This window comes from Entelurus aequoreus, linkage group LG22 (assembly GCF_033978785.1).
Source record: "Entelurus aequoreus isolate RoL-2023_Sb linkage group LG22, RoL_Eaeq_v1.1, whole genome shotgun sequence".
Taxonomy (NCBI): Eukaryota; Metazoa; Chordata; class Actinopteri; order Syngnathiformes; family Syngnathidae; genus Entelurus; species Entelurus aequoreus.
The window spans coordinates 37,889,769-37,907,611 of record NC_084752.1 but is presented as its reverse complement, the minus strand read 5'-3'; the positions used below and the strand labels follow the sequence as shown (position 1 = coordinate 37,907,611).

Below are 17,843 nucleotides of genomic sequence, written 5' to 3'. Positions count from 1 at the left end.
TTTCATTTCAAGTGCCTTTCCCCAGAAATGACTTAAGACAGGCAAATCTGTCCAAACAAAAAGATGCCTCTTTTTCCTCAAAAATACATATTTTTAACTCTGACGACATGTGTCATGTATTTGGACCCCAGGAAGACTAGTGGGTTGTTGAGGCAACCAGCTAATGGGGATCCTTAATAAAAATCAAAAATCAAATCAAATTCCAGTTCCTAAAGGTCTTACTGCGTGACTGCAGGGCTGTAGTAACTGAATGTTGTGTTGCATTCCAGTATGCGGGTCCTCATACTAACCTTTTGCCTGATTGGGGCCGTCCTTACCAAACCCGTGAGTACAGATTTTGTTGTGAAAAGCATGTCATTGAGAGTGCTCGGTTACATCCGAGACGAACCATTTTTCAAATATAAGGGAAAAAATGCAATAGATCTTTTTGTCTTGGCAGATTTCTTTCAATGATGTTGCCGAGTCGAGCGAATCAAGCGAATGGGTGAGTGTATTTCCTGTTTAAGACCCAGAGGACATCTCCTTTGACTAATTGCACTCTGATGACACCTGCAGTCTGTACATTCTTGTGTCTGTAACTGGCAGCTTAGCTTAGAAGAGAGTGAAGTGAAGTGAATTATATTTATATAGCGCTTTTCTCTAGTGACTCAAAGCGCTTTACATAGTGAAAACCCAATATCTAAGTTACATTTAAACCAGTGTGGGTGGCACTGAGAGCAGGTGGGTAAAGTGTCTTGCCCAAGGACACAACGGCAGTGACTAGGATGGCGGAAGCGGGAATCGAACCTGCAACCCTCAGGTTGATGGCACGGCCACTCTACCAACCGAGCTATACCGCCACGAGAGAGATGTTAATGTTAATTGTCTTTCAGGCCCAGACTGGAGGTTCCTATCAGCATTACAACCAACAGCAGGTGATTTATTCCACACCTTAATGATGGACGCCGGCAGCAGTAAAGTAATCATTTCCATGTTGAACGGTATCATTGAATGTTCTCAGACTGGAGGGTCCTATGATCCCCAACCCTATCAACATTACAACCCCCAGTACCAGCAACAGGTAACATAGTGTTTGGATGTTCTCCTTTGCATGCATCATTTTCATTATTTATGTCTTTTCTTTCAGAGCTCGGAGGAAAATGGCCAACAAGTGAGTACATTTTGAATAGGTTTGATACTTTCATTGGTCATGATGTTAGGTTGACTCAGACAGTGCCAGGGAGAGGTAAGGGACTTTCAGTATGTCAGGGAGAGGTAAGCTACTTCCAGTATGTCAGGGAGAGGTAAGGGACTTCCAGTATGTCAGGGAGAGGTAAGCTACTTCCAGTATGTCAGGGAGAGGTAAGGGACTTCCAGTATGTCAGGGAGAGGTAAGGGACTTCCAGTATGTCAGGGAGAGGTAAGGGACTTCCAGTATGTCAGGGAGAGGTAAGGTACTTCCAGTATGTCAGGGAGAGGTAAGGTACTTCCAGTATGTCAGGGAGAGGTAAGGGACTTCCAGTATGTCAGGGAGAGGTAAGGTACTTCCAGTATGTCAGGGAGAGGTAAGGGACTTCCAGTATGTCAGGGAGAGGTAAGGGACTTCCAGTATGTCAGGGAGAGGTAAGGGACTTTCAGTATGTCGAGGAGAGGTAAGGTACTTTCAGTATGTCAGGGAGAGGTAAGGGACTTTCAGTATGTCGAGGAGAGGTAAGGGACTTCCAGTATGTCAGGGAGAGGTAAGGGACTTTCAGTATGTCGAGGAGAGGTAAGGTACTTCCAGTATGTCAGGGGAGAGGTAAGGGACTTCCAGTATGTCAGGGAGAGGTAAGGGACTTCCAGTATGTCAGGGAGAGGTAAGGGACTTCCAGTATGTCAGGGAGAGGTAAGGTACTTCCAGTATGTCAGGGAGAGGTAAGGGACTTCCAGTATGTCAGGGAGAGGTAAGGGACTTCCAGTATGTCAGGGAGAGGTAAGGGACTTCCAGTATGTCAGGGAGAGGTAAGGTACTTCCAGTATGTCAGGGAGAGGTAAGGGACTTCCAGTATGTCAGGGAGAGGTAAGGGACTTCCAGTATGTCAGGGAGAGGTAAGGGACTTCCAGTATGTCAGGGAGAGGTAAGGGACTTCCAGTATGTCAGGGAGAGGTAAGGGACTTCCAGTATGTCAGGGAGAGGTAAGGGACTTCCAGTATGTCAGGGAGAGGCAAGGGACTTCCAGTATGTCAGGGAGAGGTAAGGTACTTCCAGTATGTCAGGGGAGAGGTAAGGGACTTCCAGTATGTCAGGGGAGAGGTAAGGGACTTCCAGTATGTCAGGGAGAGGTAAGGTACTTCCAGTATGTCAGGGAGAGGTAAGGGACTTCCAGTATGTCAGGGGAGAGGTAAGGTACTTCCAGTATGTCAGGGGAGAGGTAAGGGACTTCCAGTATGTCAGGGAGAGGTAAGGGACTTCCAGTATGTCAGGGAGAGGTAAGGGACTTCCAGTATGTCAGGGAGAGGTAAGGGACTTCCAGTATGTCAGGGAGAGGTAAGGTACTTCCAGTATGTCAGGGGAGAGGTAAGGGACTTCCAGTATGTCAGGGAGAGGTAAGGGACTTCCAGTATGTCAGGGAGAGGTAAGGTACTTCCAGTATGTCAGGGAGAGGTAAGGTACTTCCAGTATGTCAGGGGAGAGGTAAGGGACTTCCAGTATGTCAGGGAGAGGTAAGGTACTTTCAGTATGTCAGGGAGAGGTAAGGTACTTCCAGTATGTCAGGGGAGAGGTAAGGGACTTCCAGTATGTCAGGGAGAGGTAAGGGACTTCCAGTATGTCAGGGAGAGGTAAGGGACTTCCAGTATGTCAGGGAGAGGTAAGGGACTTCCAGTATGTCAGGGAGAGGTAAGGGACTTCCAGTATGTCAGGGAGAGGTAAGGTACTTCCAGTATGTCAGGGAGAGGTAAGGTACTTCCAGTATGTCAGGGAGAGGTAAGGGACTTCCAGTATGTCAGGGAGAGGTAAGGGACTTCCAGTATGTCAGGGAGAGGTAAGGGACTTCCAGTATGTCAGGGAGAGGTAAGGTACTTCCAGTATGTCAGGGAGAGGTAAGGGACTTCCAGTATGTCAGGGAGAGGTAAGGTACTTCCAGTATGTCAGGGGAGAGGTAAGGGACTTCCAGTATGTCAGGGAGGGGTAAGGGACTTCCAGTATGTCAGGGAGAGGTAAGGTACTTCCAGTATGTCAGGGGAGAGGTAAGGGACTTCCAGTATGTCAGGGAGAGGTAAGGGACTTCCAGTATGTCAGGGAGAGGTAAGGGACTTCCAGTATGTCAGGGAGAGGTAAGGGACTTCCAGTATGTCAGGGAGAGGTAAGGGACTTCCAGTATGTCAGGGAGAGGTAAGGTACTTCCAGTATGTCAGGGAGAGGTAAGGTACTTCCAGTATGTCAGGGAGAGGTAAGGGACTTCCAGTATGTCAGGGAGAGGTAAGGTACTTCCAGTATGTCAGGGAGAGGTAAGGGACTTCCAGTATGTCAGGGAGAGGTAAGGTACTTCCAGTATGTCAGGGAGAGGTAAGGGACTTCCAGTATGTCAGGGAGAGGTAAGGGACTTCCAGTATGTCAGGGAGAGGTAAGGTACTTCCAGTATGTCAGGGGAGAGGTAAGGTACTTCCAGTATGTCAGGGAGAGGTAAGGGACTTCCAGTATGTCAGGGAGAGGTAAGGTACTTCCAGTATGTCAGGGAGAGGTAAGGGACTTCCAGTATGTCAGGGAGAGGTAAGGGACTTCCAGTATGTCAGGGAGAGGTAAGGGACTTCCAGTATGTCAGGGAGAGGTAAGGGACTTCCAGTATGTCAGGGAGAGGTAAGGGACTTCCAGTATGTCAGGGAGAGGTAAGGTACTTCCAGTATGTCAGGGAGAGGTAAGGGACTTCCAGTATGTCAGGGAGAGGTAAGGTACTTCCAGTATGTCAGGGAGAGGTAAGGGACTTCCAGTACGTCAGGGAGAGGTAAGGTACTTCCAGTATGTCAGGGAGAGGTAAGGGACTTCCAGTATGTCAGGGAGAGGTAAGGGACTTCCAGTATGTCAGGGAGAGGTAAGGGACTTCCAGTATGTCAGGGAGAGGTAAGGGAATTCCAGTATGTCAGGGAGAGGTAAGGTACTTCCAGTATGTCAGGGAGAGGTAAGGTACTTCCAGTATGTCAGGGAGAGGTAAGGGACTTCCAGTATGTCAGGGAGAGGTAAGGTACTTCCAGTATGTCAGGGAGAGGTAAGGGACTTCCAGTATGTCAGGGAGAGGTAAGGGACTTCCAGTATGTCAGGGAGAGGTAAGGGACTTTCAGTATGTCGAGGAGAGGTAAGGGACTTCCAGTATGTCAGGGAGAGGTAAGGGACTTCCAGTATGTCAGGGAGAGGTAAGGGACTTCCAGTATGTCAGGGAGAGGTAAGGGACTTCCAGTATGTCAGGGAGAGGTAAGGGACTTCCAGTATGTCAGGGAGAGGTAAGGGACTTCCAGTATGTCAGGGAGAGGTAAGGTACTTCCAGTATGTCAGTGAGAGGTAAGGGACTTCCAGTATGTCAGGGAGAGGTAAGGTACTTCCAGTATGTCAGGGAGAGGTAAGGGACTTCCAGTATGTCAGGGAGAGGTAAGGTACTTCCAGTATGTCAGGGAGAGGTAAGGGACTTCCAGTATGTCAGGGAGAGGTAAGGGACTTCCAGTATGTCAGGGAGAGGTAAGGGACTTCCAGTTTGTCAGGGAGAGGTAAGGGAATTCCAGTATGTCAGGGAGAGGTAAGGGACTTCCAGTATGTCAGGGAGAGGTAAGGGACTTCCAGTATGTCAGGGAGAGGTAAGGTACTTCCAGTATGTCAGGGAGAGGTAAGGGACTTCCAGTATGTCAGGGAGAGGTAAGGTACTTCCAGTATGTCAGGGGAGAGGTAAGGGACTTCCAGTATGTCAGGGAGAGGTAAGGGACTTCCAGTATGTCAGGGAGAGGCAAGGGACTTCCAGTATGTCAGGGAGAGGTAAGGTACTTCCAGTATGTCAGGGGAGAGGTAAGGGACTTCCAGTATGTCAGGGAGAGGTAAGGGACTTCCAGTATGTCAGGGAGAGGTAAGGTACTTCCAGTATGTCAGGGGAGAGGTAAGGGACTTCCAGTATGTCAGGGAGAGGTAAGGGACTTCCAGTATGTCAGGGAGAGGTAAGGGACTTCCAGTATGTCAGGGAGAGGTAAGGGACTTCCAGTATGTCAGGGAGAGGTAAGGTACTTCCAGTATGTCAGGGAGAGGTAAGGGACTTCCAGTATGTCAGGGAGAGGTAAGGGACTTCCAGTATGTCAGGGAGAGGTAAGGTACTTCCAGTATGTCAGGGGAGAGGTAAGGGACTTCCAGTATGTCAGGGAGAGGTAAGGGACTTCCAGTATGTCAGGGAGAGGTAAGGTACTTCCAGTATGTCAGGGAGAGGTAAGGTACTTCCAGTATGTCAGGGGAGAGGTAAGGGACTTCCAGTATGTCAGGGAGAGGTAAGGTACTTCCAGTATGTCAGGGGAGAGGTAAGGGACTTCCAGTATGTCAGGGGAGAGGTAAGGGACTTCCAGTATGTCAGGGAGAGGTAAGGTACTTCCAGTATGTCAGGGGAGAGGTAAGGGACTTCCAGTATGTCAGGGAGAGGTAAGGTACTTCCAGTATGTCAGGGGAGAGGTAAGGGACTTCCAGTATGTTAGGGAGAGGTAAGGGACTTCCAGTATGTCAGGGAGAGGTAAGGGACTTCCAGTATGTCAGGGAGAGGTAAGGGACTTCCAGTATGTCAGGGAGAGGTAAGGTACTTCCAGTATGTCAGGGAGAGGTAAGGTACTTCCAGTATGTCAGGGAGAGGTAAGGTACTTCCAGTATGTCAGGGAGAGGTAAGGGACTTCCAGTATGTCAGGGAGAGGTAAGGGACTTCCAGTATGTCAGGGAGAGGTAAGGTACTTCCAGTATGTCAGGGAGAGGTAAGGTACTTCCAGTATGTCAGGGAGAGGTAAGGTACTTCCAGTATGTCAGGGAGAGGTAAGGGACTTCCAGTATGTCAGGGAGAGGTAAGGGACTTCCAGTATGTCAGGGAGAGGTAAGGGACTTCCAGTATGTCAGGGAGAGGTAAGGTACTTCCAGTATGTCAGGGAGAGGTAAGGGACTTCCAGTATGTCAGGGAGAGGTAAGGGACTTCCAGTATGTCAGGGAGAGGTAAGGTACTTCCAGTATGTCAGGGAGAGGTAAGGGACTTCCAGTATGTCAGGGAGAGGTAAGGGACTTCCAGTATGTCAGGGAGAGGTAAGGTACTTCCAGTATGACAGGGGAGAGGTAAGGTACTTCCAGTATGTCAGGGAGAGGTAAGGTACTTCCAGTATGTCAGGGAGAGGTAAGGGACTTCCAGTATGTCAGGGAGAGGTAAGGGACTTCCAGTATGTCAGGGAGAGGTAAGGGACTTCCAGTATGTCAGGGAGAGGTAAGGTACTTCCAGTATGTCAGGGAGAGGTAAGGTACTTCCAGTATGTCAGGGAGAGGTAAGGGACTTCCAGTATGTCAGGGAGAGGTAAGGTACTTCCAGTACGTCAGGGAGAGGTAAGGGACTTCCAGTATGTCAGGGAGAGGTAAGGGACTTCCAGTATGTCAGGGAGAGGTAAGGGACTTCCAGTATGTCAGGGAGAGGTAAGGGACTTCCAGTATGTCAGGGAGAGGTAAGGTACTTCCAGTATGACAGGGGAGAGGTAAGGTACTTCCAGTATGTCAGGGAGAGGTAAGGTACTTCCAGTATGTCAGGGAGAGGTAAGGGACTTCCAGTATGTCAGGGAGAGGTAAGGGACTTCCAGTATGTCAGGGAGAGGTAAGGGACTTCCAGTATGTCAGGGAGAGGTAAGGTACTTCCAGTATGTCAGGGAGAGGTAAGGTACTTCCAGTATGTCAGGGAGAGGTAAGGGACTTCCAGTATGTCAGGGAGAGGTAAGGTACTTCCAGTACGTCAGGGAGAGGTAAGGGACTTCCAGTATGTCAGGGAGAGGTAAGGGACTTCCAGTATGTCAGGGAGAGGTAAGGGACTTCCAGTATGTCAGGGAGAGGTAAGGGACTTCCAGTATGTCAGGGAGAGGTAAGGTACTTCCAGTATGTCAGGGAGAGGTAAGGTACTTCCAGTATGTCAGGGAGAGGTAAGGTACTTCCAGTATGTCAGGGAGAGGTAAGGGACTTCCAGTATGACAGGGGAGAGGTAAGGTACTTCCAGTATGTCAGGGAGAGGTAAGGTACTTCCAGTATGTCAGGGAGAGGTAAGGGACTTCCAGTATGTCAGGGAGAGGTAAGGGACTTCCAGTATGTCAGGGAGAGGTAAGGGACTTCCAGTATGTCAGGGAGAGGTAAGGTACTTCCAGTATGTCAGGGAGAGGTAAGGTACTTCCAGTATGTCAGGGAGAGGTAAGGGACTTCCAGTATGTCAGGGAGAGGTAAGGTACTTCCAGTACGTCAGGGAGAGGTAAGGGACTTCCAGTATGTCAGGGAGAGGTAAGGGACTTCCAGTATGTCAGGGAGAGGTAAGGGACTTCCAGTATGTCAGGGAGAGGTAAGGGACTTCCAGTATGTCAGGGAGAGGTAAGGTACTTCCAGTATGACAGGGGAGAGGTAAGGTACTTCCAGTATGTCAGGGAGAGGTAAGGTACTTCCAGTATGTCAGGGAGAGGTAAGGGACTTCCAGTATGTCAGGGAGAGGTAAGGGACTTCCAGTATGTCAGGGAGAGGTAAGGGACTTCCAGTATGTCAGGGAGAGGTAAGGTACTTCCAGTATGTCAGGGAGAGGTAAGGTACTTCCAGTATGTCAGGGAGAGGTAAGGGACTTCCAGTATGTCAGGGAGAGGTAAGGTACTTCCAGTACGTCAGGGAGAGGTAAGGGACTTCCAGTATGTCAGGGAGAGGTAAGGGACTTCCAGTATGTCAGGGAGAGGTAAGGGACTTCCAGTATGTCAGGGAGAGGTAAGGTACTTCCAGTATGACAGGGGAGAGGTAAGGTACTTCCAGTATGTCAGGGAGAGGTAAGGTACTTCCAGTATGTCAGGGAGAGGTAAGGGACTTCCAGTATGTCAGGGAGAGGTAAGGGACTTCCAGTATGTCAGGGAGAGGTAAGGGACTTCCAGTATGTCAGGGAGAGGTAAGGGACTTCCAGTATGTCAGGGAGAGGTAAGGGACTTCCAGTATGTCAGGGAGAGGTAAGGGACTTCCAGTATGTCAGGGAGAGGTAAGGTACTTCCAGTATGTCAGGGAGAGGTAAGGGACTTCCAGTATGTCAGGGAGAGGTAAGGTACTTCCAGTATGTCAGGGAGAGGTAAGGGACTTCCAGTATGTCAGGGGAGAGAATTATTGACAAGCACTGAGTTTCTGAAGAAAAACTCAATGATCAAACTTCCAGGTCCCACGTCTGTAACTGACTGATGGATAGTATTTATTTTAAGATGTGTAGATAAGTTTATTTTTAATTTTTTAAATGATGCTGTCTTTATGTCTATGGATGTTCCCATTCATCAGGTCCCAGTCCTCTCAGGGCCTTCAATTGACTGTTTGGTTGGTTCTAGAAGATGGTTCTCCTCTCATCCGAGTAGGCTTCATCAGTTCTGGCACCACCAGCACTGGATTAGATCTAAGTCTATGAGCATGAACTGTACTTGGATGAGTCTTCTCAGACCAACCAAACAGTGGACTGAAGGCCCTGAGATCACGATGTCTTGCATGAAGTGGTGGGTGCACAGGCTCGTCTAACAAGAGGGAATTGTTGTCCCATTTTGTGATCATAAACAGCAATCAGGGACACAAATTACTGTTAAAAAAAGTATATTTTACTTATCGTTATTAATGTTGAAGAGTATCAATATATGTCTATTAATTCTACTTTTCAGGCTCAGGCATCGTATGATCTGCATTCCTACCAACATTACCTCAAGCAGTACCAACAACAGGTGATTTACTCTCCACGTGACTTATTTTGGATTTTCTCTTGAATAAAACGCAGCAGTATTTCAGTAAAGTCTGTTCATTCTCTTTCAGGCTCAAAGCGGAGGTTCCTATGATCCACACTATCAGCATTACCTCCAACAGTACCAATACCAACAGGTGATTTATTCAACATATTGAGGATTGTCCCTACCTTACTGGCTAAATTAAGACAACTTTTTTTTTCTCTGGTTTAGAGTTGGGATCCACATTATGCTAGTTACGTGCACCAACCCGCAAGTCAGTCAAATGAGCACAAACAGCACCCTCAGGAAGCAGACACAACAAGCACGGCTGTTGAAAGCCATGACAGTACCGGCAGTGAGAGCAATGAAGCCAAGGACCAAAGCTATCCCATCCAGGCACCAGAAGAGAGCTTCGGAACGGACGACAGCAAGAGCACCAGTCATGAAAACAGTCAGACCGAAGACAGCACAAGCAGCGAAAGCTCTGAGTCCAATGAGACCACCATAACTGACACAAATGAGGGTAGTGACAGCCATGACTCCAGTCAAACCAGTAACAAGATCCTTGTCATCAAGACCATACTAATGAGCAGTGTGATAGACAGTAGTCAAACCAGCAAGGGTAGTCAGGAAACCAGCAGTGAAAGTAGTGAGACCAGTAAGGCCAACGACAACATAAGCAGTGAGACCAGTAAAGCCAGCGACAACACCAGCAGTGAAAGCAGTGAAACCAGTAAGGCCAGCAACAACACCGGCAGTAAAAGCAGGAAAACCGGTAAGGCCAGCGAGAAGGTCCATGCCGTCAAGACCATATTGGTGAGCAACGTGATTGACAACAGTCAAACCAGCAAGGATAGTCATGAAACCAGCAGTGAAAGGAGTGAGACCAGTAAGGCCAGCGACAACATCAGCAGTGAAAGCAGTGAGACCAGTAAGGCCAGCGACAACATCAGCAGTGAAAGCAGTGAGACCAGTAAGGCCAGCGATTATAGCAGCAGTGAAAGCAGTGAGACCAGTAAGGCCAGCGACAACATCAGCAGTGAAAGCAGTGAGACCAGTAAGGCCAGCGATTATAGCAGCAGTGAAAGCAGTGAGACCAGTAAGGCCAGCGATTATAGCAGCAGTGAAAGCAGTGAGACCAGTAAGGCCAGCGACAACATCAGCAGTGAAAGCAGTGAGACCAGTAAGGCCAGCGACAATAGCAGCAGTGAAAGCAGTGAGACCAGTAAGGCCAGCGACAATAGCAGCAGTGAAAGCAGTGAGACCAGTAAGGCCAGCGACAATAGCAGCAGTGAAAGCAGTGAGACCAGTAAGGCCAGCGACAATAGCAGCAGTGAAAGCAGTGAGACCAGTAAGGCCAGCGACAACACCAGCAGTGAAAGCAGTGAGACCAGTAAGGCCAGCAACAATAGCAGTAGTGAGACCAGTAAGGCCAGCGACAACGTCAGCAGTGAGAGCGGTGAAAAGGTCATCAACATCCACAGTAGTGACACCTACCAGACAATTAAGGCTAATGTACTAAGCTACAGCATCAAGAGCGTAAATGATATTGTTGACAACAGTGAAAGCAGCAGTGAAGAAGTAAGTGACACCAGTAGGACCATCAATGACAGCACTAAGGTCACTGGCAGTAACAGTCATGACACCAGCAGCCATGAAAGCAGTGAATCTAGTGACACCACCAGTCTTAAAAGCAGTGAATCCAGTGACACCACCAGTCTTAAAAGCAGTGAATCCAGTGACACCACAAGTCTTGAAAGCAATGAATCCAGTGACACCACCAGTCTTGAAAGCAGCGAATCCAGTGGGACCAGCAACCATGAAAGCAGTGAATCCAGCGATACCACCAGCCATGAAAGCAGTGAATCCAGTGAGACCACCAGCCATGACACCAGTGGAACCTCAAAGGCCAGTGACAGTACCAGCCATGAAAGCAGTGAATCCAGTGAGACCACCAGCCATGACACCAGTGGAACCTCAAAGGCCAGTGACAGTACCAACCATGAAAGCAGTGAATCCAGTGAGACCACCAGCCATGACACCAGTGGAACCTCAAAGGCCAGTGACAGTACCAGCCATGACACCAGTGGAACCTCAAAGGCCAGTGACAGTACCAGCCATGAAAGCAGTGAATCCAGTGAGACCAGCAGCCATGACACCAGTGGAACCTCAAAGGCCAGTGACAGTACCAGCCATGAAAGCCATAAAGACCCAGAGTGTCAGAATGGGGCGGAGAGCTGCGAGAGCGAGGAGTATTTCTTCCAGGACATCGGCGACGATGCCCACTACTCAGTGGACCATCTGATGGTGCCAGATGAAGATGACATGGAGTTACGCCTGCGAAGAAGATGACCTCACCTCCACCTCCACCTCCACCTCCACCTCCCACATTCACTTCAACACTATCCAATAAGCTGACTAAACATATCAGGTGGAATATAGAATATTGTTTTGACTCTTGAAAGTTATTTTTGGGATCATCATATTGTTACCTATGTGTGTGTGTGTGTGTGTTTGTGTGTGTGCACGTGTGTGTGCACGTGTTTGTGTTGAAAACATTTTGACCTCTAGTGTGTTGCAGAATGTATCCATACACTTGTGAATTGTGTGTATGTTTGGTGAAAATAAATCTTTAATTGTACAAAACTTCTCCTCCTGATGGTCATTGGAAGCAATACTAAGCAGAGCTTCATCAAATGAGGACTAAACAAAGTATACATGCACTGCTTGTAGAGCTCGAAGAAAGGGAAAGTGTCCTGCATCCGAGCCATCTTGCCCAAACTGCCAAGGAGCTAACAGCTAGCATCAGCATTTCTGATTCTTAAATTACTCAACAAATGAGCTGATCAACATTTGCCGGCTAAGAAAAAACAAGTGATAAAATGTTATGATTATTCGCATACACTAATTTATTGTGTTTACTTCACTGTCATAAATTAAAGATACAATAGTACGCTAAATAATGTAGTAAGACAACTACTGTTTATATTGTAAGTTTAACATCTGGGCTGCTGCTAATGCAACTGAATCTTAACGGTCCACCTGTACCGACCCAATTAGGAACCATCCATCTTCTTCTGGTTATCCACGTTGGAGTCGCAGGGACAGCTACCTAAGCAGAGAAGTCCAGACTTTACTTTACTCGGCTACTTTCTTCCAGTTCCTGCGAGGTATCCTAAGATGTTCCCAGGGCACCTGGGAGACATAGTCTTTCTAACGTGTCCATGGGCATTCCCTGTGGCCTCCTACCAGTTGAATAGGCGTCCAGGGGGCAAGTGGGGGCATGACAGTAATTAACTAGAAGCACTGCTTACACTGCTGCCTTTGCAAAGATGATACAGTAAGTAAGTACAGTCAATATCATAACTCATTTGTTTCCTAATGTGTAGAATTATACTGACAATCACCACTGCTATGTCTAAAGTCATGCCAAAATACTGCATATCAGTAAGTGATGAATCGTAGAGCAACATCTGTAAACATGTGAGGTTTGCAGATATCTCTACCCCAGGCTTCTAAAGACCGATATGGTGAAATACAACTTGCCACATTGCAGATATCTCCATCCCATGCTTCTAAAGACAGATATGGTGAAATTAAACTCCATCCCATGCTTCTAAAGACAAATATGGTGAAATCAAACTCCATCCTATGTTTCTAAAGACAAATATGGTGAAATCAAACTCCTTCCAGACTTCTAAAGACAGATACTTTAACCTCTTGAAAATGAGAGTCGGGAACGCGAAATGGACATTCACAGTGACTTTTATCTCATCGACAATACATCGGCGAAGCACTTTAGCTTCAGAGCTAACATGATAGCCTTGTGCTTGACTGTAGATCGAAACAAAAGATACATGCCCCTGACTGGAAGGATAGACCGAAGATCAACAATACTACTATTACTTCTACTCTCAGGAGACACTGAACTCAACCCTGGACCTGTAACCACACGGTTAATGTTGTCCCGCCTGGCGAAGCTTAGTAATGCTACTGCTAGCGATGCCATTGAAGCTAACTTAGCTGCGGGACCTCCTATCTGCTCATCTCAACTCAAGCTCACCTGTACTCCAGCGATCGGCGGCTCGACGGAGGACTTCGCCCCGTTCATCGACACGGTCGGCGGCGGAGGACAACCCAGACATCGGCGAAGGCAGCAGCCCGGCGGCAAACGGCACGGCGGTGAGCGGCGCGGCGACGGTCAACGAGGTGACTGTCGACATCAACACCCCGGTCTGCTGTGGAGACAGTGTGGCGGGGGTCCACGCAGCCTCTCCCCGGTCCCTGACGGTCGAGGACGCGGCGTCTAGACCCGCGGCATACACAGGATTTCGGGGCTCCTTCATACTACCATGGTCCTTGTTTTCAACCGGTCCAAAGCCCGCGAAAATGAAATCTACCTCCACAACTTAAAATTAGATGAGTGGGACTGGTCCCCTGTGCTCACGAGCAACCTGGTCAATGTTGCTTGGGATCGCTTCCTAAAGATACTAAATGACATGGCTCCCGTGAGAACAGTGAGGATCAAAGCCCGCTCTGAACCATGGATGAATCCGGACCTATTAGCTGCCATAAAAGACAGAGACAGAAAATACTCAGAATACCAAAAGTGTAAAATTGAAGTAGATAAACAACCCAATAGTAACAACCTCAAATCACTCATTTCAACTCTCAAAAAACAATGCAATAAATTAAGAAATAAGACAACCAACCTGACCAAATCCTTAACAAAAAATTACATTAGCGACAAAATAGAGGAAAACACAAATAAGCCACGTGAGCTCTTGAAAATTCTCAACAACCAGCTTCCAGGTTGCAGCCAGAAACTTAAAACCAGACTCACCAACATCAGCATCAAGGAGGGTGACTCCCTCATTACAGACAAAATGGAGTTAGCAAGCAGACTTAACACCTTTTTCACCAGCATAGCCGCAACTCTTGTCAACAAGCTGTCCCACCACTCTGGTCGCTTTGGTGTAGAACACATTAAAGCCTTCTACAGAAAGCTAGGAGTATCCAACGATGATTTCAAATTAGAAATGGTCTCAGCTGATGAGGTGCTTAAAAAATTGAGCACGCTCCACCCAAACAAGGCCACCGGCCTTGACAATATCCCCTCCAGATTTCTCAGGGACTCTGCCTCCATCATTGCCCCAATCATTTCGCACATAATAAACCTACCAATTTTACAAGGCCAAGTACCAAAAGACTTTAAGATAGCAAGAGTAACTCCCCTCTTTAAAAAAGGAAGCAAATTGGAACCTGGCAACTACCGACCAGTTTCTATTCTCAGTTCCATTTCGAAAGTAATGGAAAAAATAGTTTATGAACAGGTCGATAGTTACGTTGCCACCAATAAACTCATGTACAAATTCCAATCCGGCTTCAGAACTAACCACTCCACTGACACATGCCTTCTCTATCTGAGCGACCACATCAAACATGAGGTGGACGCGGGCAAATACTGCGGCATGGTCATGCTGGACCTTCAGAAGGCCTTTGACACCGTTAACCACGCTATACTGTTGGATAAGCTCAGAGCAATCGGATTTAACAAAAACTCATGGAGCTGGATGCAATCATACTTGGAGGGGAGGGAACAGGTGGTAGAGGTGAACGGCATCCTGTCCCCCACCCCTCTCAGTAAGCTGTGGAGTCCCCCAAGGCAGTATATTGGGACCTTTACTGTTCCTAATATACATAAACGACATGTCATCGGCATGCGACTGTGAATTGTTCTTGTTTGCGGATGACTCGGCCTTGCTGGTATCAGACAAGGACAAGTCACAGGTGGAGAAAATCCTCAGTGCTGAGCTCTGTAGAACTTGCACCTACCTCGCTGACAACAAGCTATCCATACACTTGGGTAAAACAGAATCCATCCTGTTTGGGTCCCACATCAACCTTAAGAAAGTCAATGACTTCACTATAAAAGTGGGTGACATTGTTATCACCAGGAAAGATGAGGTCACCTACCTAGGTTCCATTCTAGAGGCTAACCTTTCCTGTGATAAAATGGCAACCAATGTAATCAAAAAGGTCAACCAACAAAAAAGATTTCTCTACAGAATCTCCTCTCTGGTCAACAAAAGCACCATGAGGATTCTGGCGGGAACTCTCGTTCAACCCTTTTTCGATTACGCATGCACCTCCTGGTACCCTAGCACCTCCAAAACCCTCAAATCTAAACTCCAAAGAACAAGCTAGTCAGGTTACTTCTAGACCTCCACCCCAGATCCCACCTCACTCCTACCCACTTCTCCAAAGTGGGCTGGCTCAAGGTGGAGGACAGAGTTAAACAACTTGCACTGAGCCTAGTCTATAAAATCCGCTACACCTCCCTGATACTGAAGTACATGTCAAACTACTTCCTTAACGTAAATGACCGCCATAACCACAACACCAGGGGGAGCTCCACTAACCACGTTAAACCCAGATTCCCATCTAACAAAGGTCTTAACTCATTCTCTTTCTATGCCACATCAATATGGAATGCACTCCCAACAGGTGTAAAAGAAAGGGCATCTCTATCCTCCTTCAAAACTGCAATAAAAGTTCACCTCCAGGCAACTTCAACCCTAAACTAACACCCTCCCCGGATTGTAAATAATCAAATGTAAATAATCAAATGTAGACACTTTTTCTTATGCTTTCTGATCTCTCTCTCTCTCTCTCTCTCTATGTCCACTACTTGCTGTACATATCCTACCAAGTCAGACCTACACTGTTTCAATGTCCATTTCTCGGTTCTAAATTTTTGATGACTGAAGTGATGATAGCAACCAAACCTAACCCCCCCCACCTCCACATCCCGGATTGTAAATAATGTAAAAAATTCAATGTATATACTCTGATGATTAACTAGTGTGATGACTGTATTATGATGATAGTATATATCTGTATCATGAATCAATTTAAGTGGACACCGACTTAAACAAGTTGAAAAACTTATTGGGGTGTTACCATTTAGTGGTCAGTTGTACGGAATATGTACTGTACTGTGCAATTTACTAATAAAAGTTTCAATCAATCAATCAATCAGATATGGTGAAATCAAACACCTTCCAGGCTAAACTCCATCCCATGCTTCTAAAGACAAATATGGTGAAATCAAACTCCATCCTATGCTTCAAAGACAAAAATGGTGAAGTAAAAGTCGCCACATCGCCAGCAGATGTCAGCTAGCAGCAGGCTAAGTTAGCACAGGAGGAGAAGAAAGGCCTACTGAAATGAGATTTTCTTATTTAAACGGGGATAGCAGATCCATTCTATGTGTCATACTTGATCATTTCGCGATATTGCCATATTTTTGCTGAAAGGATTTAGTAGAGAACAACGTCGATAAAGTTCGCAACTTTTGGTCTCTGATAAAAAAGCCTTGCCTGTAGCGGAAGTAGCGTGACGTCACAGGTTGTGGAGCTCCTCACATCTGCACATTGTTTACAATCATGGCCACCAGCAGCGAGAGCGATTCGGACCGAGAAAGCGACGATTTCACCATTAATTTGAGCGAGGATGAAAGATTCGTGGATGAGGAAAGTGAGAGTGAAGGACTAGAGGGCAGTGGAAGCGATTCAGATAGGGAAGATGCTGTGAGAAGCGGGTGGGACCTGATATTCAGCTGGGAATGACTACAACAGTAAATAAACACAAGACATATATATACTCTATTAGCCACAACACAACAAGGCTTATATTTAATATGCCACATAACAAACACCTCCCCCCTCCCGTCCATATAACCCACCAATACAACTCAAACACCCGCACAACACACTCAATCCCACAGCCCAAAGTACCGTTCACCTCCGCAAAGTTCATACAGCACATATATTTCCACAAAGTTACATACGTGACATGCACATAGCGGCACGCACGTACGGGCAAGCGATCAAATGTTTGGAAGCCGCAGCTGCGTACTCACGGTACCGCGTATCCAACTCAAAGTCCTCCTGGTAAGAGTCTCTGTTGTCCCAGTTCTCCACAAGCATGCGTGTCCAACTCAAAGTCCTCCTGGTAAGAGTCTATGTTGTCCCAGTTCTCCACAGGCCAATGGTAAAGCTTGACTGTCATCAGTCAGGAATGTAAACAATGAAACACCGGCTACGACGTAGCCGCTGCGTGTTTGTGTTGCTGCAGCCGGCCGCTAATACACCGCTTCCCACCTACAGCTTTCTTCTTTGCAGTCTCCATTGTTCATTAAACACATTGCAAAAGATTCACCAACACAGATGTCCACAATACTGTGGAATTTTGAGATGAAAACAGACGACTTAATAGCTGGCCACAATGCTGTCCCAATATGTCCGCTACAATCCGTGACGTCACGCGCAAACGTCATCGTACCGAGACGTTTTCAGCAGGATATTACGTGGGAAATTTTAAATTGCACTTTACTAATCTAACCCGGCCGTATTGGCATGTGTTGCAATGTTAAGATTTCATCATTGATATATAAACTATCAGACTGCGTGGTCGCTAGTAGTGGCTTTCAGTAGGCCTTTAAAGAGAAGAAGGTTTAATGAAGTTGTCTTACCTGTCAGCCGCAGCTTGACTGGGCCATTCCTGCGCACTCCCTGGTTAGACATCACAACTCCCTGGTTAAACATCACAACTCCCTGGTTAGACATCACAACTCCCTGGTTAGACATCACAACTCCCTGGTTAGACATCACAACTCCCTGGTTAGACATCACAACTCCCTGGTTAGTGGTTAGACATCACAACTCCCTGGTTAGACATCACAACTCCCTGTTTAGACATCACAACTCCCTGGTTAGACATCACAACTCCCTGGTTAGACATCACAACTCCCTGGTTAGTGGTTAGACATCACAACTCCCTGGTTAGACATCACAACTCCCTGTTTAGACATCACAACTCCCTGGTTAGACATCAAAACTCCCTGGTTAGTGGTT

The 17,843-nt window shown here is 47.2% G+C and overlaps 1 protein-coding gene across 1 annotated transcript; it reads left to right on the top strand.

Annotated features, from left to right (window-relative positions):
* Positions 1-270: 270 nt before the first annotated feature.
* On the top strand, positions 271-11,506 carry LOC133639645 (dentin sialophosphoprotein-like). Its single transcript, XM_062033135.1, has 9 exons — positions 271-324; positions 440-484; positions 873-914; positions 1,001-1,060; positions 1,127-1,150; positions 8,866-8,925; positions 9,014-9,079; positions 9,157-11,074; positions 11,135-11,506. The coding sequence occupies exons 1-9, from the start codon at positions 271-273 to the stop codon at positions 11,275-11,277; spliced, it is 2,412 nt and encodes an 803-aa protein (XP_061889119.1). The 3' UTR covers positions 11,278-11,506.
* The last annotated feature ends 6,337 nt before the right edge of the window (positions 11,507-17,843 follow it).